A 25,950-nucleotide genomic window follows, 5' to 3' on the forward strand; every position below is an offset into this window, starting at 1 on the left:
TAAAATGAAGATGAAAGTCTCTATTTCTCATTTCTGGATCTTGGACTTAGCTCCCCATTTTGCAGTGAACCTTTTGTCCCAGGAATGCTCATTTTTATATTAAATAAAAATGTAAACAGAGGGTCCTTTGAAACACTCAGCCTGAAAATTGTTCCAGGGAGTTTCACCTTTAAAATAAATGATTCATAGCTCAGATAGGTGTTTGTGCATGTCACTGTTGCTGTTTATTGTGCTGCATTGGCCTGGCTCGAAGCTGTAACATCTGAAGTGCAGAGAAGCAGTGACTGGGGAAAGAAATATCTTCTTTCCAACAAAGACCAAATATTTGTCTGTTATCTCTATGGCCGTTTTAGCGATTCTCGATATTCTCAGAACTGCACAGATCGCCACACAGATAAAATAGAACAACAAAATATTTATTTTTCATCTTTGTTGAACGCTGAACGTTTTGTGCATGTTTATGAGGGTTAAACATTAATAGCAGATGTTGTTAATGAATAGAAGGTTTGAGCCAGCTTCTGAGACCTTTTAGTTAGTACATGAATTTTCTGGTTGATGACAATACTTGTAACATGCCTAATTATGAAGTAGTGTTCTAATCAAGCCTTGAATAACTGAAGAATTTCCCCTCCTCTTTTGCGGTTATTTCAGTGGCACACACACAGATCGCTTCAGTGCCTGTGCTTATTCTTAGTGATTTTTTTCTTTTCTTAGAACGTTTATTGAGGTTTTTCCCCCAAGAAGCACATTGATTTACGCTGAACGTGGGCGCAGGAACGCGCTCGCACGGGCGGCTCCGCCGCGTCCCCTCCGTCCCGTCCCCACCAGCTGAACCGGTGCCAGCCCCTGAACTTGTTGTCCCAGTTTGTCACGCTCCCAGGTGAAGTACGTGAAAGTGATTATAGGTAATAAATATCTTTTTTTTTAACTTATTGCAGAGGCAGTTTTTCCCCTGTTAATGAGGGTAATTTGACTTGGTTGAAGGATTGCAGTTCTTAAGAATTAATGCAGCAATCCAATTCAAAGATTTAAAGAGATCTAAGATTTTTCACAGGTCGTGTGCTAGTGAATGTGCTCCTATCACATAGCAGCTAATGGACTTGAACAACAGTCTGTCATTTACTGTTACCTCAGTGTATAGCAGCTTTGCCCTTGATAGCAAGTATACTTTCCCAGCAGTGCAGGTTATTTAGGAGTGCGGTATATTTGTAACACTTTTAAGAGACAGTATCCTATTTCTACCAGCCCTAATTACTGGATAAAGCGAGGTTACCTTTCTGACTTTTTAATTATGTGTTTGGATGCTAATCTGTGTGAGCCCGAAGTACTTTACGCTCTAATAGCTGACTCCTTATTTTTTTTGTCTCTATATATACACATATATAAAATAATTTTTGTATTCCGTTGTTACTGTATCAATGCACAAAGGTTAATTACATAAATATGAAAGTGTTAGGCACTAGTCTTCATAAGGTCCCATTATTTTTAGGGATGCATTATTACCTTTTAACAGTGTTTTGTAATGACTTATTTGTAAATGCTGCTAGAAATGCTCTAATTTCTTGATCCAATTATGTTCCTGGATATTAAAAATCCTATTTTAAGGTAATTAGAAGGATTCTCCTCTGTTTAAATGTGTGTTCTCTAGACAGTGTCACTCTATACTCTGCACACAAGAACCTTTGTTCCTTAATTAGAAAGAGGACTAGAGCTCATTAATTGTGGGTACAAAGTGATGTCTGCTCAAATGGAGAAGCAATAATACAGTTTAAATAAGGATTGATCCTACATTTTAAGTCTCATACTATTTCGTACCAATACTGATAAATAAGCAACTTATAATGCGGGTTCCAAAGCATTGTGTTAGGATTTTTATTGAAAGATCTCTTTTTGCAAGGATAAACCTCTGTCATGCACAATAAATAAAGGATGGATGATACATACACAGCGTCCGCTGTTTAGAAAAGTCAGCGTTTGTCAACAGTCACACCATGGTGATAGCTGAGATACTGGAGTTAACTCCACCCCATACTTTAGGAAATGAAATAATTGTGGTAGGTGTGCAGTCAAAAGCAGTTTGCATCTTGGCCTTACAGAGCTATTCTTGCGATGAGAAGAATGTTTTAATTACGGCTCACAAACAGGATGAGTTATAAATGTTTGAGTATTTTGCAGGGTGTTATTTTGGAGGATGGAGACAAGTGTACTTTGTCCTCTGAATTTTACCATCGCGCTGCCATCCCCTTGGGTGAAGAAGGACACAGCTTGGGAAGATAAACCCAAGACCCTTTACCAAAAGGCTGGTGTTTGTGCGATGGCCACAGAGCAGGGGCTGGTCTGAGATGCACAGCACGCGTCACCCAAAGGCAGGGCGAGCTCCCAGCTCCCAAAAATCAGCTGCCAGGGCGGGATGTGGGGACAGTGTCTGTGTGGGCTTGGAGTTTGGGTCTTTTGTTATCTGAAGCCTTCCGAAAGTCACGGCTGGGGAGGGCACCTTGTGGGGATGTGCGGGGATGGCGATGCCCCTGGGGCTGCCCAGCCCATGTCTCCGGCTCCTCCACCATCCCCGCCGTGCCCGCTCCTCTCCTCGCTCCCCTTGGCCTCACAGCCTTGAGGAAAAGTCAGTCTGATTTTTCCAGCTCTGATGGAAACCCGCTTTAACACGGCAAAGCGTTTCCTGCATGAAGAATAGGAAAGTTGCACGATGGAGTCATTTCACTTGTTTTTCCTCCTTGTTTTTCCTTTTCACAAATCAAAACGGTGCACGCTGGAACATGGTATATATTTCACTCAAGGCGTATCGACACTGAAAGAACCCCAGAAAATGGGGATGTTCTTGGTGTCCTTCTCTGCTGTATTCCTCTTGGTGGGAAAGAAAAATAGTTTTTAAAAGATAAAAAACCTGTTCTTCAATTGACTATGCAAAAATCTTATTGCGGTATTTATTCCAAACCTGCACACATAATGTTCAGTCAAGGAGAAAACAGCAAAAAACAGTTGTTGATGGACTTAGCAGAGAACTGGATTAAATAAGCATTAGTCTACTGAAGCTGATTACAGGAATATGAAAATGCAGTATCTTAATGGTACATATTTTCATGTGGCAGCTCAGTTGCCTTTCATTTTGCAGCTAATATGTCTATTCTTATGAGTCATTTACTTCTTTAATTACCTTTTGCAGGCAAGGCACCATGGTATATTAATGTGAATGATTTTTACTGCCAGTTTATCATACAATGCCCCAGAAGTTGAAAGGCGTAATTGACTTGGAAGAGCAGCTCATGAAGGAAACAATATTTAGTTGACAGTTTTCCTTGTACTCTCTGTTGACGTTTATGAGTTTACACTATGCTAACGGAGTAATAAACACAATTTTCTTTCAATAACAGGAAAGATTCGCTTTTAAAATACATTTGTGGAAAACAGATTCGTTCATTTCTTGAATAATATAAAATAATGTGTTTCCAGTGATGAGATGTATATAAGATTGTCAATTGAATTAAACCTCGGAAGGTGCATTTATAACCTGCCTAAGAGCGTTAAGAGATATTAGGGTGCACATGAATCGAATCAATTTAATGAATATTTAAATTATACACAGATTTGGATAAATCATATTCAGATCTGTGTGCTGGATTCTTCGTCGGCCTTCTCTTGTCATCGAGTGTGAAAGTTTGAAATGGGAATTTGAGGGACGGGGGCTCTGTTTCTGGAGATGGAAAAACACTTGTCAGAAAGCTTTTGATAAATCCTGATTGGGGGATCATGGCTGAAACTTTCTATAGCCTCCCTGAAGCCACAGGCTTGAGGAAGGTTTAAAATCAGCTTTGCAATCCGTCAAAGTCCATTTTCTTCTGGAATGCTACTTTTATTGAAATGACCTTGTCAAATTGCAATTCTTTTTTTTCCTGAGCATCCCTAGGACTGTGCCCAGGTATGATTAATCATCCCATCCCGCTTTAATTAATTTAAAGGCGCACTGGGCCGGAGTGGGAGCGAGAAGCCGGCTGGCGCGGCCAGCGCTTCCCCGCTCGGCTTGCAGAGAGTTAAACTTTTCACAGTTTTCCCCGATTGTTTGCAGTTCAACCCTCCGCAACATAATGAAAGTTTTCTAGCCATCTGTTGTTAAGCTGGCGGTGAGCAAGGCCAGTATATCCAAACAAAGTGCTGGCCTGCTGTAAACTGAACCTGTCAGTTCAGCATAGCTGGGCTGACCCCCGGGCGCGGGGCAGCGCCGTGCCAGGCACTGGCTGCCGGCTCCGCTTCCCGGGGAGCTACTTCGGGGGACCCTGTTTACTTTTTCCACTTAGCGTTCCTCCCACAGGCTTGAACTCGTTTATACTAAATCTTTAAATTGACTCTGTGCCTTTTTTTTTTTTTTTGTCTATTCCAAACTTCTTTTTTTTCCTCTCTTCTGGGGGATACTGAAAAAAACCCCAATCTATTAAAACCCCAGGGCTGCTGGAATGTGAGCTTTTTGGAGGTGATGTGCAGGGAACACGAGGCAACAACTCGGTGTGTGTGTGTGTGCGCGCCTGCGAAATTGTCTCCCAATAGAGAGAAGCATGTTCCCAACTATCCCAGCTTGCTTTCTAGCTCCCATTGTTCCCTTTGTTCTGTATTATTTAAGATCAGTTACTCATTTGCTTCTGAGGATTGGGAGCAACCGGCAAGGTAGAGCACAGCAACCAGCCTCTATTGTCTTCCTGCGATGCGAGGTTGCATCCAGAAGTGGCTGGGGCAGCTTTCCTCCCGCTCCTGTTTGCTTCTGCCTGGGGGCTCTGGTACTTTCAGTATAAGGTACCAGAGAATTTCAAACTTTCTGAGCAGAATTGCAAAGATCAGACTGGAAATGCCCTTTATGTGCAGGGCTGTGGGGTTGTTTTCATTCTCGTTGGTACTAAACAAGCGCTGGTTTGGCCTCCCCTTTTCTGCCTCTGTGCATTTGTGCTTTTTCCAGTCTTGTTCCTAAGATTGCCTTCTCTTTTTCCTTCCTACATAAATGCTGCTTTATTTATTCCTGTTTGTCTGTGAGGTAATATGTCATTCCCCTGCTAATATTCACCCAAGCAAGCAATTTTAACCATTTTTTAAGACTGGCAACAAAACTCAAAGCGCCCGTGCCAGTAAAGTGAGTATTAAGTATTAGGTATTACCTGTTTCCAGTGTTTGTTTTTTGGACTAGACTTAGAGTAAATACCTTTATGCTACTGCTATTGCCAAAATCACTCTTTTTGCTTCATTTTCTACTCTTGTACTGTACCTGCTCGGCAGTCTTTGGCTGGTTTCAAGCGTGTTTTACTTACCTCATGATTCTTGGAAAGCAAACCTGGTTCTCAGTGACCCCCAATGCTGCAGTTCTTCATCAGGAGGAGTTTTGCCTGAGGAATTGCTGCTGAATTTGTGCTGTGTGTGAAACCAAGCTGCACCTTTGGAAAAGGGTATCGCAGCCAGTCTGTATCTTCACAGTGTGTAGCAAATGTACTGGAAGCTCTGGAAAAGCAGTAAAAGTCATTAGAAGTTGTGCTTTGCCTTTCCAGAAGACCCCACCAAGGGCTTGTGCTGGTCCTTGCCAGGGTGCGTGCCCAGGTTGGGGATGCCGTGTTTCAGGTTACATCCCTTGCCATGTGTTTTCTGGGCAAAAGGAGTATGACACTGGTGAAAACCACTCAATTTTAGATTAAAATGACTGCACTTTACTAGGAAACTCCATCCAGCTCTAATCTGTTTGTAAGGTGACTGACATGTAAAGTGCTTTTTGTTTTAAGGTGGAGGGAAATGCGTTCAGGATAGAGTTTCTGGTATAAATGTCAGGTGCAACGCAGTGCGTGCTCACTCAAAAAGTCAAGCAGATAACCTTGGCATTTAGGGACACTGCCTTGTATAAAATGAAATTGTATTTTGTTTTTAAAAAGGAGGGCTACATTAAGAGGTCACCTATTAGCTGTGTTTTTGCTAGCTGTCTGAAACTCGGCTCTACTGTCTATTAAACTCAAACCACTGTGTAAACATTCCTGTGTTGTTCCTGGTCTCTACAATGGCCAAGGGGATCGGGTTTCACCTGCCTGCACATCTTCAAGCAATTAGAGCAATTAGCTTGAAGCCATTTCACATTCAAGGTCTACAGTGACATTCAAGTCCAGAAGTCTAGAGGAAACGAAAAAAGGCTGTAGAAGGGCCACTGTGCAGCAAACACACATAAAATAACCTGCGAGAGGGTTTTTTGGACTTATAGTGACTTCCAAATGTGGCCTGGAGGCATTGCAGCGGGCAGGCAAAGTTGCTGCTGCAGAAGGGAAAAGATAAAGCACCTAATGATCCTTTAAATTGTACCCAAGTTTTGCCTGTTTTGCAGTGGGGAGGGCGGGGGAGGAGGTAGAAATAGCAGCATGATTTGGAATGATATTTGTGTGAAATAATACGGCGTTGATCTTATTTACTGACATTTCTCCTGGCATGGAGATCGTATTTTTCTTCTCATTTAGGTGGGGATTTATATTTGGTGTTTACATTGTAAAACTGCACTCATTCTGGCTAATGTATCCGTTACAATGACATTCAGTGTTGAGTTTAGTGATTCCAGCAGTAAGTCTTGAAAGCTGCTATTTTTTAAAAGGTTGGAGCAGATTAGTGGTGACCTTAAAAGATTAAACTAGTACAGTTTAAAGATAAATAATCAGCCTTTAGCACATTAGATAGCTACATAAGCATGACAGAAGGTGACTTTCTTACAACAGTTTCAGAACCCAGGAAGCATTTTTATATTTGTAACTTGACTAAGGCAGGGAATGGTGTTTTGCAGAAAGCGAGACATAAACTGATTGCACCACTTCAAATTGGTTAATACAGTTTTAAATCCACAGTTTTCCTGTTGGTTTTATTATGCAGAAGAGGCTGATTTTAAAAGCTGTGCCTGCTGCAAAAGAAGATCTTTCTTTGCTGTCCCGGAGGGTGTTCTTAATCAGAAATAACCGCAGGCTAAATTATAATGTGGAATCCTGCTGCCCTTTAACCTAACACTGCTGCTCGTTCAGTGTTTGTTAACAAACAGCTCTAAGTACAAAATTGTTTGAGAATTACTTTTTCATTATATTTGCTGACTTCAATTAGAATAAGAAGCTTATTTGGGGAAGAAAAATTAAAAATGTATGGGTTTCTAGCGAAAGTTTCAGCAATTGTTTCCCGGCAAGTGCCGTCTTCTTTATGTATCTGCGGACTCTGTGGCACATGTAATTCAATTTAAATAAAATTACCTTCCGAACTAATATTTCTGCACTAGAGAAAGAGGCAGAGAGAGCTCCAGAGCATCCCACGACTCAGCCCTTTGAAAGATGCAGGGGCTGAGCCCAGGGCCCCTCTTGGCCTTGCAGGGGGATGCGGTTCCCGTTCCCTAACGAAGAGGCACCGATTCCCCATCCCCTTGGGAAGGCTGGGCCAGACACAAGCAGCACAGTGTCCTATTTTTATTTCACTTTGAATAACACGTAATTGAAATGTACGCTCGGCAAATTAATTGGTGAGTTGAAGGTAAGAACTGCTGAGTTAGTAGAGATGGCACAAGCCCTCCTCTTTTTTCCCCCTTAAGTTTACATGCTGGAGCGGAAACGCTGTGTTACTCAGAAAGGAGGTGATGCCTCTGTAGAGCAGACCTTTCCTTTTTTTTTTCCCTAGCTTAGTCTTCTGTTTCTATGATCTGCCTTTTGAACTGTTTTTGTGGCTGATCAGTTCCACCTAATATGTCTCTTGATTTCTGCTATTGTAATACTCAGACGACATGCTGTTCTCTTCATTTTTATAAGCTTTAGATGCTCCTGCCTGTCATACTCTGGCGGTTTATCTTCAGCGTCTGGATTTGCTTTCAGACTTGCATGTCTATCAAGCTGCTGTTGCTTTGAATGTGAGATCAAAAGAAGATGAATTCCAGTAAAAAATTTCCTTGTATGAAGAAAAGATTGGGGGCCTATGTAAACATCCCACTGACAGCTCCCAATGAGTTATTTTAGCAGAGCATTAGCACCCAGAATGACAGACAGTCCAAGACTACATGCTAAATAACAAATCAGTCCCTTCAGCGGCAGCAGCACGTTGCCACAACAGCAATACATTTTCTAAAGGAATCCTGTTCCTCTTTTTTATTGAATATGGCTGTTCGACTGCTCATCTCTTCACAAGCTGCCTTGGAGTGCCAGCCCCAGTTTACTTTTTCTTGACAATATCTGTGTCATGTCACCACTATGACAGAAGACAGGGCTTCGATAATTGGGTGGGGAGACGGTTGGTTAGTCATCTTGAGTTAAATAGGTAGTTGGTTTTAGGGAGGGGAAGGAGACGGCGAAGAAGGGAAAGCATCTGTCTGAATGCTAAAGGCAAGCTTTCCGAGATGCTGGATGCGAGTCCTGCGCCCGAGACAAGTTGCGTTTTTTGGGTGGTTGTTTATATCTCAGTTCACGCAGTTAGAGAAAATACCTCTGAAGCCCGGCCAGCCTCACAAGCCAGTTTTAAGAGCAAGTTACAGCACTGCAGGGGGAAGGAAAGTCAAGCTTGGCTGAACTTATGTGCAAATATGATTTTGCCTAGATGCGGAAGCGAGGTGTGCTTTTTGCCACTGTTTGGTCTAGTTGGGGACAAAATTAGTTCTGCATGTTTCTAATTACAGATGGGGAACTCAGTAACGCAGAATTGCAGGGTTTGTTTGCGCCTGGTGTAGTGCTAAACCCAACTTTTGAGATTACCTGCGAGCTCTGGCCGATCTCGCCGCTTCGCCAGGGAAGAATTAGGGAAGGAATGCTTTGCGGTTTCTTTGTCATTTAGGAAAAGCAGAGGTTGCTACTGTGGAGGCAGAGCCCGGGTGGCTGCCGGCGAAGGGCAGCGCTCCAGCGGCTCCTCCAGCCCCGCTCCGGCTGCTCTGCACTTCCTGTTTATTCAAACATCTTTTTACCATTCTTCAGCCCCCGCTTCACAGAAACAGCCAGAAACGCATCTCCAGCGCGAAGACGGAAATCTAAAGGCAGACAGTAAGAGCTTACTCTGTTAAACTCTTCATTTTCTCTGCGAGCGCTGAGAGAGAAGGAGCGCGCAGGCAGGGCTGAACTTTTAACTTGCTGCCTTGCGCGGGCAGCTTGGCAGTGCAGGAGGGGGGAATCGCTTGGGTCTAAAGGAAAAGAAGCCGGTTCAGGTTGTTTACTGCGGTGTTGACAACCAGGGTGGGTTTTTGGCCCAGCTTTGGAGGAGCATGGCGAGGACTAAGTCCTCTGCCGGGGCGCCCGTCGCCTTGCGGCGTCCCTGTGGAGCAGGAGCAGCTGTGTGTCACCGTCCCTGCTGCTCGCCCGGTGCTGCGGCGTCTCCTCGCACTTACACAATTAGCAGAAAAGAAAAAAAAACAACAAAAAAACACAATACAGCAACCCCCCCAAAAAAAAGGAAGCATGTCTGCTGTTCTGGGCAGCCAAAGAGAGAGGTGCGAGCCCGCCGAGTTGCTTTTTGTTTTCCGCAAATTGTTTGCATCGTAGCTCTGGCACTGCTTGCGAACCAGCCTCGCTAATATTTGTACCAATTTCATGCTAATAAAAATCAGGCTGCTGAGACAAGCATGGCTATTATCTCATTCATATTACTATTGTTTAGACCTGTGGTACTACAAAAGGAAAGAGAAAGCGTGCTCACGCCGGGTAATGGTTGTTAACTTCTCACGTGAGGGATTTTCTCTGCAGTTTTTCAGTATTAATGATTGTTGTATGAATGGTCTTCAGGGGTTGTTGGAAGATAGTGTAGATCCTCTGGGTAATCCGTGTTGCAACATGTATGCTGGATTTTTCCCTCTCTGTTCAAGTGACTTAAAAAAGTACTTGTTATTTCTCGGTTGTTCCTTCCACTGAAATATAATAGCAGGTAACTTGTTTTTGGTAAGCATTTGTCGTGCTCATATAGTGTGAAACGTAAGAGAAAATGGAGAATATGCCGCCTGCCCTGTGGTGAAAGCGAATCCTCCTCAAGGCTTTTCCTGCCTCTCTGAGATCCAAATACACTTTAAAATTTTAAACTGTAAAACCCCCATCTTCCTAGAAAAGAGAGCGAGCAGGAGAGAAATCAAGCTGTGTGTTCAGCCAAACCACAAGTACAACAAACATATTTTTAAAATATATTGCTAGTCTGGCTTTTTAATGTTCAGAAGTTGTTCTACTTTGCAGAAAAAAAAAAAAAATGGTGTTTGCAACTGCCTTAAGGACAATTTGTTTAACAGTAGGAGTAATTGCATGGGGAAAATGGAAAGAGTGACTGAAGTTATTTACTCAGATGTTAGTGTAGGTGTGGGGCAGAAAACTCGCTGTGGGAACAGTGGGCTGCTTTTCTTGGTATCTTAGTCTATTTGATGACCATCAAATTTCCCAGCTCACTGGTTTTGTTTTTTCTGGATGGCATGTTTGATTATTTATCAGAAGGGAAAGGGAGTAGCTGAAGCAAATAAACATGTGACCGAGCTGTGTTTTGTTTTCCACTCAGAAGGCCGTGCCCTTTAACAGATATACAGAAAATAATAAACGTATTGTTTTATGATAAAAGGAAATTATGTGTGTCATTTTCTTTAGCAAGGCCATTAACCCCTTGTGTTCGGCGGTCTCCGCCTTCTGGCAGCTTATTGGGTTTGCAGCTGGGAATTAAAGGCACTTAAAACCCCCTCTTGTGTGGAGCGTTTCCATGGATTACTGCTTCACCCCTTTGGATTTGCTGGATTTATTACGTAGTCGTTTCTGCCTCAGCACATCCCTGGTCCTCTCCCTGGTCCTACTCGAGGTACGATTGACTAAATGAGCGGCACTTTGAATTTGTAGCAGAAAACCCTGAAGAGTGCTGCTGGGATCTCTTGTTGCGGCTGATACTGGTGTCTGTGCAGCACGAGGGGTTGCAGCTGTATTTGGTCCGTTACAGATGGTGTCAGTTTATGTGATTCTTCTTTAAATGCCAGGTGTCTAGCATGTAGCGTGTAGTATTTCCTTTGTAAAACCAGCTTAGGACAATGCTCATTATCTTCCCTGAAAAAAAAAAAAATAGAAAAAGAAAAAACAACTATAAACTAAATCACTGTCAGGAAGTAAAATACAGGTTTGCCTCATCTCTGGGAAGCATGTTGCATGCTTTAGCTGCTTTTATGGGATTAAAAGAAACAAGTTAAGACTGTCATGCACATGAAAGGAAACCGAGATGTGGTTTGTTTCACATTGTGCAGGTGGGTATAAATTTAATAGACTGACTTGCTTTCAAAATCTCTCTTTGTCTCCCGGAATCGCATGTCAGTTCCAGCGCGCTGCTGAGCTCCGCGGTCCGTAATAGCGCCTGACTGCCGCTGCCCCGCAGGTACCGGATCGGCAGGAGGGTCATCCTCCTCCTCAGGGATGTCGGGTCCCTCTATAGAACAGCTCCAGATTTAAAAAAAAAAAGGAAGATTTGCCCGATATCTTGAAGTTGTGTTCAAGTGTGTGCATCGCTGCCAGGAGAGGAGGTGGATGCTTCACCCACTGGCTCCGGGGGGAGTCAGCGCTCGGTGGGAGCCCGAATGGGTGGCAGGGACTGAAGCTGCAGGTTTAATTCTGAGGGAGGTAAAAATGGCAGTCGAAATACCAGGGAGAGGAAGGGCTGGTGAAATAAGGACCTGAAACTTCAATGTGGTGCACAGAAGAAAGAGGAAATGAGCAGCTTGAGGCCAGGTGATGTGAACAGGGGCTGACATGGGCTGTCCCTGTGCCCGGTGGCTCCTCGATGGTCCCAGAGGTGGGTGTCAGCAGTGCAGGGTGGTGGTACCCAAGAAGGCAGAGGGGCAGGAACAGTTGCATCCAGTTGGACGTGGGTTCTCTCCAGCCCTGGCTGCCGTCCTTGGGCTTATGAAGGACAGTTAGAGGACCTGTCCATTGGAGAAAGTTTCCTCCTCGCCTCGGGCAGTTAAAGGTTGGCTCGTGCCCTGAAGCATAAACATTTGTACCCTAGTTTGTATTTTTTTCTTTCCAAAGGTAAATGCTCCCATTACTATCTGTGCAAATGTCTAATCCTTTCTTTGTATCCTCCCCTGCTCTTGGCACTGGTGATATCTTGTGACAGTAAGTTCCACCGAGTAATTATGAGTTGTGTATTAAGAAAGAAAAAAAAATCCTTTTATCTGCTTTAATTTTTTTCTTTGGTGGTTACTGCTTCCTGACTTCATTCAATGTCCCCTTTCTCTTGCGTTATGAGAAATGGCAAATAGCACCAGATGTACCTTCTCAGGCCGAGTCACAATTTGTGTACTTTTATCATATCCCCTCTTACTCATCTCTTGCTAAACTAAACACTTCCATCCTTATCAATTTTGCCTCGTATCTGCTGAGGCCTCTAATCATTTTTGTCGCCTCTATCTGAACCTTGCCTATTTTTGCTTTACCAGAATCTTGCAAAATTAAGGTTTTTAGAAACGAAACTAAACTAGGTTGAGCCATGGTTTCGAAATAGAGAGATGTGATTTGCAGCACTATTTTCCCATGATTTGGGCTGCCCCAGCACATTGATTCCTCCATTCACCCAGCAGCAGCGAGCGTCCGGTGGTGCGTGGTGAGATGTCCATGCTCAGAGGCTTTATTTCATGGGCCTCTGAGGGCAAGTTTGTCATACAGTGTTTTGGAAAACAAGCTTAAAATATGTTCCCTGTTTTGTTGACCACACAGGGAAGCGCGCAACCAGCTGTATGCAACATACTATTTATGTTGTAGCAACAAAAAGGCACTCTTCCTTCTCCCACCCCACCTTTACCCCTCTTCTCTGCTAAAAAATATGAGAACTTCCCGTGCTTTTGACATCCAAGAAAAATGCTGCACAGCAATGAATAGTCCTCCAAATATTCAAAGGTCTGGTTCACTTTTGGATAAACACAGTAGTTCAGAATCTGATCTCGAGCCTACAGAAACGAACTGGAAATCCCATAAGATTTTTTTTCATCACTCAGACATAGTTCAATTCTGGTTCAGTTTGCACGGGGAGCCAAGATTTGTATCCTTTCTCATTTTACCAGGATGTGTTGGCCCATCCCTCCTTTCTTGCTGGTACAGACCGCTACATGCTGTGAATCTTGACATGCCAAAATAAAGAGAGCCATTTTTAATGTTTGGGAACTTTTTGCCAGATGCTTTTTAAGTGGCTTTGATGAGTTTTGACTGTGACTCTCTAAAAGAGGAGACAGAAGGTGTTTTTACAGTGTAACCGCCTGAGGGTTTCGTTTGTGCCTCAAGAATGGGATTTTTGTAGCTGTTATCGCTGTTGTGGCTGGTTTGGGGTTCGCAGGTTTTTGGGGTTTGCTGAGTTTGACCTCTTGCTGCCTGCCCTCTTCCATCCCGCTTGCGTCTCTGGGTATTCAAAGAAAACACCTCGACCGCCTTCCCCCCCCACATTGGTGGAATTCATGAATAAATCACAGAATTAGAATCCAGTGTTCTGTAGGCAATTCCCTGTTGTCCCCTGCGTGGGGCTCGGTCCGCGCTGCTGCAGAGCTGGGTGGCAGCAGGGACCTCGCCGGCCTTGGGACGGGCTGTGGGGTGGCAGGGCAGGAGCATCGAGTCTGCTGGTCCTGGTGCCAACAGCAGCAACCTCAGCACCCAGGAGGAGCGAGTGTAGCAGCACTGGGGCACAGGCAGCTCCACCCCATGGGTTTGGAAGAGAGGGTTTCTGTTTCCAGTGCCTTTTCCTGGAGGGGATCTCCTCAAATGATAGCCAGGATCTATTCCAGAGGAAAGAAACTCAGCCTGCTGGAAGAAAAAGAAAGATTCATCTTCTTTGCTTATGACTGAATTATTCTAGGAGATGCTTCAGCGTGAGGCACATTGCCAGCTTCCTTGCTCCAAGCCTGCCCCCCCCACCAGGGACAGGATGTGAGCCGGGGTTTGCACATGTGGACCTCCAGGTCCCTTCTCTTTTTCCAGCATGGGAATCACCTATTAGTCACTTGGCTAGGATCAGTCTGCTGTGTTTTAGCAAAGCCTTCAGGGCCAACTGATCATTTTATTTGAGTAAAGGATTGCTGTTGAAGCTCTCCTCTTTGAGCTGGCTGGAAGCCCCTTGGATGGAGCCAGCCTTGCAGAGGAGCTGCAGCTGAGCAGCATCTCCCCTGGCTCACAGTATCCCTCTACTGCACCTCTGGAGTGGCGCTGGGTATGGGGTACATGGAGCAGGGCTATTTAATGAAACAAGGAAAGAGAGAATGAGATGGGGGTGAGTGTCACTTGAATGTAGGGCTGACAAAGGTGGACAGCAGGGCTGCTTCCTCAGGTTATGTTGGGTCCTGGCCGTGGCCCATTGCTGAGCCCTGTGTCCTGCCTGTCATTATCCCCAGGCTTCCCTGCTGCGGTGCTGGGAGCAGCGTTGGGGCTCTTGGCGTTGGCTGGTTTTGACGTGTGGTGAAGAGGGTCAGGATGGTGGGAACGGGGCGGGAGCATGGAGCAGCTTGTTTCCCAGTTCTGGAGGAAGATGAAAGAGCTGGGTACAAATGTCAGAGGGAATAAGTGCTGCAAGAACATCTGCTTCTCTTTTTTGCATCTTCTACATTTTATTCCTCCTCTTCATTTTGGTTCCTTTCCTATTCTCTCGAGTTGGTTCTTCTCACCTCCCCCTGTTCTGTTCCTCCCAGAGGAACAGCACTACCCACTGCTGTCGCTTTGCACTTTTTTTTTCCCTTTTTGCGTACTGCTCCGCTCCTCGCTGTTTTCCACACGTTGTGCGGCTCCTCAGCCTGCCGGAGAACTGCAGCAGGGCTCCCCTCCAACGTGTCTGCCTCCTACCACCGCTCCTCTACATCTGCTGCTCCAGGAGAAGAGAGTGTCGCAGGAGAGAGGAGATAGAGGAGGCAGGAGTGGGAGAGACACGAAGCAGCTCTGAAGCTTGGGTGCATCCGGGCTTGTGAGCTGCATCTTGCCGCTCTGCTGGGAGCAGCTGCGGAGTGGAGCGGGGTGTGAGGACAGATGGGAGCTGAGAACGAAGAGACATTGCTGGCTGAGTCTAAATCCCACCTCGGCCCACCTGGGAGAAACAAAGGTACTTGCCTTGCGAGACTAAATGGAAGCAAGAAACCTTTCAGAGAGGTGGGCCATGCCTCTGCTGGGAGAGGCCTCTTTAGCGGCCAACCAGGTGGTCCCTCAGTGCTTAAAGCCACTACAAAACTTGGGGAAAAATAGATGGTGGGAGAACTGCATGCCTGATGCTGCAAAGCCTTGCTTTGCCCAGAGCACAGCAGGGAAATCTTAGCAGCAATCATAGCTGTGCGAGGATCTGGCTACCTGTTATTGCTCAGAGGTCAACACAGAAGTTCTCACTTCTGGAGCCTGGGACTGGGGTAGCATTATGTTTTCTCCAAGGGTAGATTTCGCTTTTAAAATATCTTCTGTCCCATCTCTCTCTGCTTGTTGTATTTTGTTTTCCTTTTTAATGACCATAACTGAAATAACGGACAGATGATGATGTTGGCTGGGGAGTGACTTTCCAGATTTACTGCTTGGACACTTCAGATGGCTGTGGGGCCATCTCTAATTTCTGGGAACGGTTCCTTGCTCCTTTCTCAAGTTGCTTTCGTGATGGGCAGCTTTGTCCACCTGGAAAGGCCCAAAATCCTTAGGAATCTGTAAAAACACATGGGATTTAGTTTTGTGCCCATCTTGCAACTTCTGCATGCATGCTTCTCCATTTTAGAGGCAGATGATTACTGCCCAACTGCCCTGGGAATTGGAGCCAGACAGGATGCCGGTTTCTTTTGCATCCTGGTGTCTCTTGCTCCTCTCCACACCCTCCAACATACGTACCTTTCCATATATCCTGCGGTTCCCTCAATCAGTCTTTCCATGCCTGATAAACCTCAGATGTGGAAACAAGCTGCTTCTGGCCTTAGGAGTCAGGCCCATTATAGGTCTAGGTCTTCATATTTCATTAATAGCTGATTGATATTAATATTGGTTGGAGCAGATGGGAAGGGAGGAGCTTGAGCTCTTTTTCTTCAATAGAAATAGACTGATGGAAAAACAGTTGGAGAATCACTGCCTTGTTGTACTGGCTGCAGCGGTGGAACAAGTTAGCAAGAGGCTCCGTAGGACTGGATCCTGTTACTGTTTTCCTTATATACTATTACTGTAAGCAAGTATATGGTATTCAAGCAGCATTTCTATTTTTAAAGTTCTACCCTTCTTTTCCAGTGTATTTGCCTTTCCCAGCCCCATTCCCGCATCGGGAGTTTCTAGCCATGTGAAGTCAGAGGCAGGGCTACGTTTTTACCCTTGGAGCAGAACTTACCCAAAGAGGATGGTGAAAATGAAAGATTGATCCTCTTGCGTGAAAATGCTGAATTACAACAGTAACTCGAGTGATAACGGTGCCGGATGTTCTGGGCAAACAACAGCTGGGCAAACAAGTCACGTTCTGTCTATCTTGCAATAAAATTGTCCTGGTCATCTCCAGTGTGTACTTCCCCCCACACCCCAGTGCCTAACTAGCTGGGAAACATTTAATGGTTGCCACTTCCTTAAGCAGAGGGAGAGGGATTTTCGGTGGGGCTTCCCACTTACTCTGTGGCATCTTTGAATGAAACAGGCTTGATTCATCCCTCAGTGAATGTGCTGTTAAAATTTTTTCTGCGTTAGGTGTCACCCAGTGTTGGCTCCCAAATACCCATGTCTCTAAAGTACAGCATTTCAGTTGCCTTTTTACTAATCTGTGTTTTACGCCAGCAAATCTCCTTATCTCTGGGTGATTTCCTAATGGATAAGAAAATAGCTCGGGAGTTCATTTACTGTATCTTGCATTTAGGCGTCACACCGAGCAGAATCAAGATGACTCGGTTGGTAGTGAGCCTTTTACTGATTGTCGTCCTTTCAGATCCCTGTTGATAGTGACCAAACTCATGGCACTCAGAAGATGCGCTGGCTAAGGGATGCTTTTCTTCCTCTTCCTTCAGTAGGTGGGGAAGATTTCCTATTTGTATTTTGGTGCAGAGAGGAGGACGATTGCCGATGTTGTGTGATTAACTGCTGGAGGCCAGGACTGGCGTCTGGGTTGTCCCAGGCAGTCATGACCAGGCTTTTGGGGTCTTTGAACAGCTCGGATAGGCTGTAATGCAGTTGCTGGTAATCACGGTCCCAGGTATCTGAAGCATCTCTCTGGTTTTTGAGGTCCTGGTGTCTCTACCTGGTCCTGTGAAGGAGAACTCAATTGCCTGGGTTCACAAACACAAGCTGTTTCACTACAGCCCCTGGCAATTGTTCACTTGCAGAAGTGCAAGCACGTGGTGGAGATTTAGGATGTAACTACGGCAGTGGGGAGGAATGTGTGAAAAGAGCTTGGAGATGTCAGAGCACCCGCTCATGAGGAGAGGGCCACGTTAGCAGAGCTGTTGGCTAGCGGTAAACAGTCCTGGCACCCTTGTTTCAGGACTTGGCAGGAGCAGGAGTTGAACCAAGTCCAGCTTTACTCTCTACTGCCTGTTCAGTAAGTTGAGGACAAGGCAGATGATTAAGGAAATGTGGGGAAACTGCTACAGAAGCTTTTGGAAAGATAAGAGACTTTGGTCTCCATGTCTGACAGTCTGGCACTTCTCACTAGCGTTGAATTCACATGCAAATCAAAGGCAACATCTACTCCCACAGGAAGCTTTATTAATGTACAGGCCTGCTTGCGAATCTCCGTGCTGATGAAGGTTGTGGGACTGACTTCAGTCTCAGATTATTCCCGGTCTGTCCTCGGCTGAGCGCTGTGCAGCATCGGCAGCCTCAGCAGGGCTCCCACGCCGGCATCCAGCCACGGGCTCCACGCGGGAGCGGTTCCTGCGTGGAACCAGAGAAGGGGGTAGAGGTGACACGCTTGTCGGCTTGGATTAAACAGGATATGCCGGCGTAATGAGGGCAGATGTCCTCCGGGCTTGAACCAAGATCAGCAAATTAATTTTGTGAAGGCGCTCCAAATGAGCTTGAAGTGCTTTGCATAGAAGAGGAAAGAGGGCTGGTGCTTCCCATACCAAGATAGACATCTTTCTTCTACACATCCCGTTGTGTGTAAGGAGTGCAGTTGAGACTTTGAACTGGCAGGGGTGGTGCTTGGTCTGAGGCTGGAGAGAGGAAAGGCTGAGCAGGGCAATGTGGAAGGGCAAAGGGGCTTGGGATCCCTGGGTTGCCGTACCACCAAGGATGCAGTAGCTACTTGATGCAGATGTTCAGTAAGAACCAGATCTGAGCTATAAACAGCCTTCCACATCTTAAACCCAAGCTTGTCTGATGCTTAGCTTTTATTGCTGTCAGTTATTTATAAGCAGAAGAGCGAAATCTTGAGAGAAGAGAAATGGGAAATGCCATTTCAAGCTGCAATCCCCTGAGCTGTCAGCTTGCCGCCATCTCACCTGTGCCTGCCCCTCTTTTTTCTCCCTTTGCTGCTCCTGTCCATCTCTCCTTGTATCCACAATGCTCCCTCTAGTCAACTCATTTCTTACTCTCATTCTCTTTTAATCCTTCTCTCCCTGTTCCAGCCTCCATGCTGGTTCCTTCCTCTCACCCCCGCTGGTTCCACCAGATCTTAGCGCCAGGACAAGTGCCAGCCAGACCTGGAGCAGGGAGGTGTGGGTGTCACCTCGAGTGGAGACGCCTGCACAGGGGTGGGTGTCTGGGGCTGTGGGTGCTGTGCATGTGGGGTGGAGTGGGGACGGAGCTCTGGCTTTGCTCCATCAGAGCCTTGCCGTTGTGAGCCTGGCCGGAGGGCAGAGATCTTCATCGGCGTGGGGCCAGGCACGTGAGAGCTGGTGGTGGCAGCTGCCCAGAGCTCCGTGGCCAGCTCCAGTAGAAAGCAGGAGTTTCTTGCACGGCTACTTGTTCTGGGGATCTTCAAAAATTTCTGGCAGCCAATTTTAGTTGTGCAACCTCTCAGCTGCCAGAACGGATAGAATATGATCATATCACATGAAATGCATGCAGGGTCTGCTATAGCAACTGTATTTCAAAGAGACAACACATATGGTGACTGGTTCTTTTTGGAATAATATCTATAAGTTGGTGATGTTTTATTCAAAAAGGCTGTAGCTTGAAAGGTTAGGGATGTTCTGGTTGTTTAGTGTATGATTAAAGAAAGGCTTCTGTGGTTTTTTTGGCCTATTGAATCTAATTACTGGGAACTAAAATGATCATTTGATTGCACATTTACCTGGAATTATTCTTCTGCAGAGCCAGTCTTAATAATACATAATAATATGTTGCGCTTGTACTGTATAGCGCTGCTTGTCTGAGCAACTCAGAGTGCTTTACAAGTATTCATTAATTAAATAAGCCATACAACACCCCTGTTAAGTAGGTGAGTATTTGTTGCCCATCCCCTTAAGTCTTGTGCGTTTTATTTCTGCTGCCTCTGCCCACCCTTGAAGATGCTTTAACAGCTAAATAAGCTAATTTAATAAAAATTGCATTTTTTTTTTTTAGTTAGCATAAAGGTTTCCTTTGTTGCATTGTGTTAACTGGTAGGCTGTAGGGTCTTCTGGTTCTTGATGCTGAACTGATGACAGGTGCAGTTGTGTGTGTGGCAGCACAGACACTGCCTCCCCAGCACGTCCCTGTGCCCGGCAGCTCCTCGCACCCCTCGCAGGGACACGGACCGTTTTAGGGATGTTGCAGGTGCAGTGAGCTCCAACCAGCTTGAAATGCAAAAATCTGATTTTACCTTCATCGCACCAAGCTCTGTTGGAAGTCGCATCCTCCCTTAAAGAGTTTTTCTGATCCAGTGGAGACTTGTTATTAAATTTGAAAGGAGGGCTCGTTGCCAGAGCGCAGTAAGGTCTTTCCTCCCCGCTTGCCCTGGCGTGCGGGCCTGCAGCAGTGCTTCTTCAGCCTCCTGGGCTGCTGAACGTCCCTCCAAAAGTAAAACGATGGGTCTAGGCCATAAAATAACAAGGCTCTACTGGGGGGTGGCGGATCGGAGCTTGCAGTCCTTGGTGTCAAACCTTTCCCAGCAGTTCTGCGCTGAGATGAAACACTTTGCAACTTGGAGAAGCAAGTGAAACCCAGAGTGTATCCGACTCCTTAATTAAATAGGTATTAATTAAATCACTCAGAGAGCACACACAGTACAAGTGGGGAAGGCTTTTTCCCTCCTTCTGTGTAGGCATCTTGCAAAGGGACTATTTTTCTTGTTTTACATTAATGAAGTCTTCAGCCTTCCCACTTTTCCACCTACACATGTACTGAACGTCTCCAAGGAGACCAAGAAATCCCAAGTCCGGCGCTGGTGAATCCTCCTGGAGCAGCAGGCTTGGGTCTCGCCAGCGGAGCCTCAGCTGTGCCACAGCCCATCTTGTAGGGACCTGCCTCTTCCTTGCGGTCCCCTGACTGGGAGTGAGCCAGGACAGGGACTTGTTCCTTGTCCTGCATTCCCCCATGTTTCATCTCTTCCTCTCTTTACCCCACCTGATGGAGAAATCAGGCCTCGTGGGGTGGTGGGCTCTAGTGCTGTGGGACACTTTTCCCTTGCTTTGCATGAAATTTTGCAGTCATTCACCACCACGTGATGTTCTGCTCATGCTTTTGGGATCGTGTCCTTTGCTCCTCTGTCCCATGAAGGCACACTGTCACTTTGCTTCTCTGACCTCTCCCATCCGAGTCCCTGCTGCTTAGTGATTCTTGAGGGGTGTGATGCTGTCCCCACTTTTCATTGCACTCACTCCAGCTCCTCACAGCTTCCCCAGCCTTTAGCACATGAGCTCACCTGGTAGCAAGGAGGGGTACGAGCCACCCCGAGCAGGGGAGGAAGATAACCGTGCGGTGCTCACCACCGGGAGTTCTGCGGTTACTTGAGGTTCCTATGCAAGAGCTGAACTTCAGGTGCTGCCGTTTGTCTCCGTAGTCAAAATGGGAAACTCAGCAGAGGGATATCTCCCCATTGTGTGCGAGTACTGAGTTGTTTTTTGTGGAAGCCACTGCTTTTCTCGGTGAAGGTGCTTTTGGAGTGGAGCGGTACCCCATGACCAAGAGGGGTTTGACCCTGTGCTGTGTGCATGGCTCCCCATGCCGTAAACTCAGTTTTCAAACCTCTTTCCTCGCAGGCTCTCCAGGTGGCACGGCAGCTTCTACTGCAACAGCAGCAGCAGCAGCAACAGCAGCAGCAGCAGCAGCAACAAGTTAGTGGATTAAAGTCTCCGAAGAGGAATGACAAACAGCCAGCCCTTCAGGTAAGGGGAGCCTGTGTGACTCTGTGAGGGGCTGGGGCTTGTAAAACCTGAATAAGTGTGTCTTACTTGTGAACGCTGGGATGGGACCTTGAGAAGCTTCTTCGCAAGTCCACAGAGCGGTTGTGGCTGATGGAAGTGGTGTGAGGACCCGTGCTAGATGCTCTTGAAAATCCCACTCACGGCATATTTATGAATCTTGAGTGTGTACTTTTATTAGCATCCCGTAGGGTTGGATCATGACAAAATGGAATAGCTTTTGTTACCCTGTCAGTGTGCATAGGAGATTTGCATTAACATTTCTGTTTGATTGCTGTTCCATTTGTAGTCTGTGTTCACTCAAACCGTTGATTTGCTGTGTCAAGGATATTGGGAAATACTAGGATATCATATCATCAGTGTGTTTTTTTCCTCTTTTATTGTCTGCTGATTTATGGACATCTTCAGAAATAAAATCTAAATATTACTGGGCTTTGTGCTTTTATGAATTCAGAAAGCTAAAACCAATACAGCATTCCCAAACAGAAGACATGTGCACACATAGGCGGCTTTGGAGTACATTCTGCTAGTCTTGCGGGATCAATCACGGGAGTTAAAGACAAGAAAGACCTATTAGGTCATGTATCACATTTTCCTTTTTTTTTTTTTTCCTATTCTAGTGTTAGAAATCCCAAGTGGTGGTGGGACTGCTATTATTTTCCTTCAGATGGTTTTCCATAACAAAGCACACGCTCAGGAACTTTCCACTTTAATTCCCTCCTCTTGCTCCAAGTAATACTGCTTGTATAAATACTGAGTCAGTCCCTTGCCTTGCCTCGTGTTCACACTTCTCAAACATCTGAGATACTAACACGTACTTGCCAGTTTTGGCAAATTATATGTATCTAGTTCTTTATGTATTTCATAAACTGGCACTTCTAGACCCTGACCACTTTGCAGCTGGTTATTGCTTTTATTACTGCTCTCTTTGCAATTGCAGCATGTCACTATATTTTTGATAATAAGTTACTGAATATAGCAGTTCAGCTGCAGTCGCACAAAGCCCTGTAGCTGGGACATTTATCTTATCTTACTCTTCTGTATCTGATGCTTCAGCCTCTGTAGCCCCAAATTCTTTCCGTGTTTTTTTTTTTTTCCCTGCTTGTTGTCATAGCACGTTGTCAAACTCATGTCTGTTTTGCTCTTTCTAATTTCTTTTTTAGTTTGATATACTATCACCATGAGTTCCCTGACAGCATTGCTGCTTCTCTTGCCTTTTGTATGTGCTTCAGATTATTTTCCTCCAAAAATACAGATCCTAGACTCTTTCAATAGGTAGTAGAATATGGAAGGTAAAGCCAGCTTCACTAAGGGCCTTGATAGTGAAGTGAGAGGACCTGATCCTGGGGTTCTTACCTGAATAAAGCTGACGGGGACTTGAGGGGGAGTTTTGTCCGAGCGAGGAATAGCTGTTAACTGCAGTCCTTGGCCCAGCGTGGACAACTTCTATCTTTCGTGTAGTGATTTCATCTTCAAAGCATTTTGCAAATGCTAATCTCCAAAACATCCCCAGAAGGAAAGTCTGATAAGTAAGTAGTATTATCCCAGTTCTGGACTGGGGAACGGAGGGAAGCAGGTTAAGTGACTTGCTCAGGATAACAGAGGGAGTTGGGTTTGGAGGCAGGATTAAGATTCAAGAGTTCCTGGCTCCCACCGCCGTGCTCAGGCTGCTGGACAACACCTCGCACATTTTATAGCTGAGCTATTATGCTTTTGGAAAGTATGAAGCATTTTGTCATTGGGCAAATATACGTTTTATTGTCAGTGTAGAGCGCCATAATCCAAAGCGTTACATTAATGCTTTCAAAAATATTTTATTTGGTAAATCCATAGCTGATCCATATGCCTTTTAATAGACTCTTCCACTGGGGACATTTTTAATGAGAGATTGTGCTGGCTAGGTCCAGTGTCAGGTACTAAAAGAAGTGCTTTGTTGTGCAGATGTCTTAAGAATAGCTCCAGAGGATGAAATATGACTGTGTTGACCTTTCAGCTGTGAGCTTATTTGTCAGGATTCAAATAAGTTGAAAGGATCAAACCAAACAGTTTCCGTAGTCAGACTGGGAATTGTGTTGCAGAGGTCAACAGTGAAGGCCACATTGCGGATTCCATAACATAGCCAATTGTTGGTATGTATTAAAGTACTGGAGCAGCTCCTGCAGTCAGAGACACAATTAAAATTCTAATTTATTAATGTATACAGAGACCTGGCCCAGCCTGTCACTCACTGATTCAAATGACTGCCCAGTCTTCTCTTTTTTTATTTTCCGCCCTCCTCACTCCTGGTACTTTTGTGGTCTTAAATGTACTGGAAGTTCTCTTGAATGTAACAGACCCTGAGTGCATCCCTGCAATGAAAATCTGTTGGTGAAAGGAAATTATGGCTCTGGGGTTAGAATTTTTGAGTATAACTGCACCCGTGCAAGCACCCACACTCCCTCAGTTGGGTGGCAATACCTGTTGCTGCCAGTATGTAGAATAAATGTCGAGGGTGGTGGAAATACTCCCGTTTTTCAAAAGTTTGCTTAAATAATGAAGCGAGTCATCTTTACACTTCGTTTATAAATATAGGTGTCTCGTTCGATAGCCACAGCAAATAGCAGTTATCTGGGGGTTTTTTCCGACTAACAGACTTTGTGCATAACAAGAATATCGTCAGCGTTGCCGATCTCTGCTGTGCTTGGCGAGGACACTGGTGCAAAGCTCCCTAGCGGGAGTGCTGGGGAGCTGCTTTTGCGTGAAACGGGGGGAAGGGCTGCCCTTCCTGGGATGCTGGTTGGGTGCTCGATGGGAGCCCTGGAAGGGGAGGTTGGTACGGTCCTGCGGGGGCCGAAGAGCCCCCTCCATCTGGGGCTGAGCACTCCAGCGCCACTCGGCAGCCTTTGTCATGTAAACCCCACCGCCGCCGACCGGTGTGGAAAATTAATCTAGTGGACGCTGTGTAGCTAATCTGTTATCACCTCATGGATAATTTCCTATATTCCTTCTTTATTCACTTATCAAGTAGCCATGATGCTTAAATATATCCTGACATCATGGCCGTGCTGGGCCTTGGTGCCTTCAATAGCTTCACATGACAATGGGCTCCAGCGACCATCTGTGGGGTCTCTTGACCTTGAGAACTCTACCTGGAGACCTGCTTTTACCAAATTTTGAGCTATTTACTGTATAAGAACTTGGACAAAGGAGTGGAGATGTGCTCTACTGATAGTTGAAAAAGGAATAAATCTCCAAATACACGATGACTCACATTTTGAGCCTATCGCACACTGCCGCGCTTTCTATTTGGCAGTGACCTCCGGTTTCACAGCCTGATGACACAAACAAAAGAAAATTGAAAGTTAAGGAATGGATTTAGTAACCAGCAGTCGGGAAAAGAGTATAAAAAATATCAGCCCCACAAAAATTACTGGAAGCGAAAAAAGACTAAAACATGTTTGATAATATATTTGCCATAGACATTGGATTTCCTTGAGTCTCTGAAACAAATAATTTAACAGGCCAGGTATGCTGAGGATTTTGAAAATGTGCACATTTTTCCTGGCCAAGATAAATATATCTTTGTATTAATAGATGTATTGATTAAAATTTGCAGCTTTAATTGCTGATGCTCTTAACGATTATTCATTTTTGTTCTTCAAGCATTTTAGTTGCTGGCAAGAGCACACAGATTGGAAACAAATCAAGAGACACATTTTCCCCCAAGAAAGTAAAAGTGCATGTGTGTTTTGGCAATACTAAAAATACCGTTTTTTTCAAAAGGCGTAAATGTTATGTGTTGCATTGAGCTGAAAGCTGGAGACTGGGCTGAAAACAGATTTAGGGTGTCCAAGTCAGTATCTCACAATTGAAACCCATCACTTGACTTTATGTGATTAAATGAGATTTGTTGTATGATAGTTAACCTCCGTGTGTTTGGAGAGAAGAAATAATGTCATTACTAAGATGGAAAGTTTTGTTTTCAGTTGACAAAACAGCAAATAAATATTCCTTTTAAGTCACGGCCAAGAAAAGAATTTGGGTTTGGTTTAGATTTTCGGGGTGAGACTGGGGGAGGCCAAGAGGACAGAGCTGTCCTCGCCTCTGCATACCGCTGCTTTTTAGAGCAGCCTTTTGGCTGGGCCTTTGTAGAATGTAATTTGCATGCTGTATTATCTTAATACTTCTTCCCAGTATGTTGAGAAATAGAAGAGGGCAAGAGGAAGAATTGCATTAACGTTGGGAGCAACTATTATTGTTTTTTTTATGAAATTCTAAATGATTAGCTCGACAATGTAACGAACACTGAAAGGTGACGGGAAGGGCTGTCTCTGTTTCACTTGGAGCACACAAGGACCAGGTTATGTAGCCTCAGGTTCTACACGCAGTGTACTCATTTTACATAGTGGTAAATGCAACAACTGGCCAAGAAATTATGTCTCAGCAGATAATTTGGGAGGGGGAATAAATTTTCAAGTGCACTTATTCTATTTGTGTGAGTGTCTCTCTGTTCCACTCCTAAAAATGGGAGTCGATCTGAATTTGGCCTCAGCCAATCCAGCGGGAATTTTGCCACCACCTCTAGTTGGGTTGAGGTTTCACTTCTGCAGACTTTAAATAGTTTATCTATGAAAATTGCACTTGAATCTTTATTTTTTTGTTTATGGCTTTGGAAACAAAGCCAAGTTGAGTTTTGCTGGTTTCTGCCAAAGGACCCATAACTCATCTCTGAGCCCAGTTAT

General features: G+C 45.1%; 1 protein-coding gene across 1 annotated transcript in view; it reads left to right on the forward strand.

Annotated features, from left to right (window-relative positions):
* The window catches only part of FOXP1 (forkhead box P1), a 379,050-nt gene that overhangs the window by 250,209 nt on the left and 102,891 nt on the right, over positions 1-25,950 (forward strand). The window contains exon 5 of the mRNA XM_080350553.1: positions 21,068-21,193. Within this exon, the coding sequence (XP_080206679.1) occupies positions 21,068-21,193 (126 nt within the window). The remainder of the gene's footprint in view (positions 1-21,067; positions 21,194-25,950) is intronic.

The sequence above is a fragment of the Nesoenas mayeri genome, assembly GCF_963082525.1.
Source record: "Nesoenas mayeri genome assembly, chromosome: 10".
Taxonomy (NCBI): Eukaryota; Metazoa; Chordata; class Aves; order Columbiformes; family Columbidae; genus Nesoenas; species Nesoenas mayeri.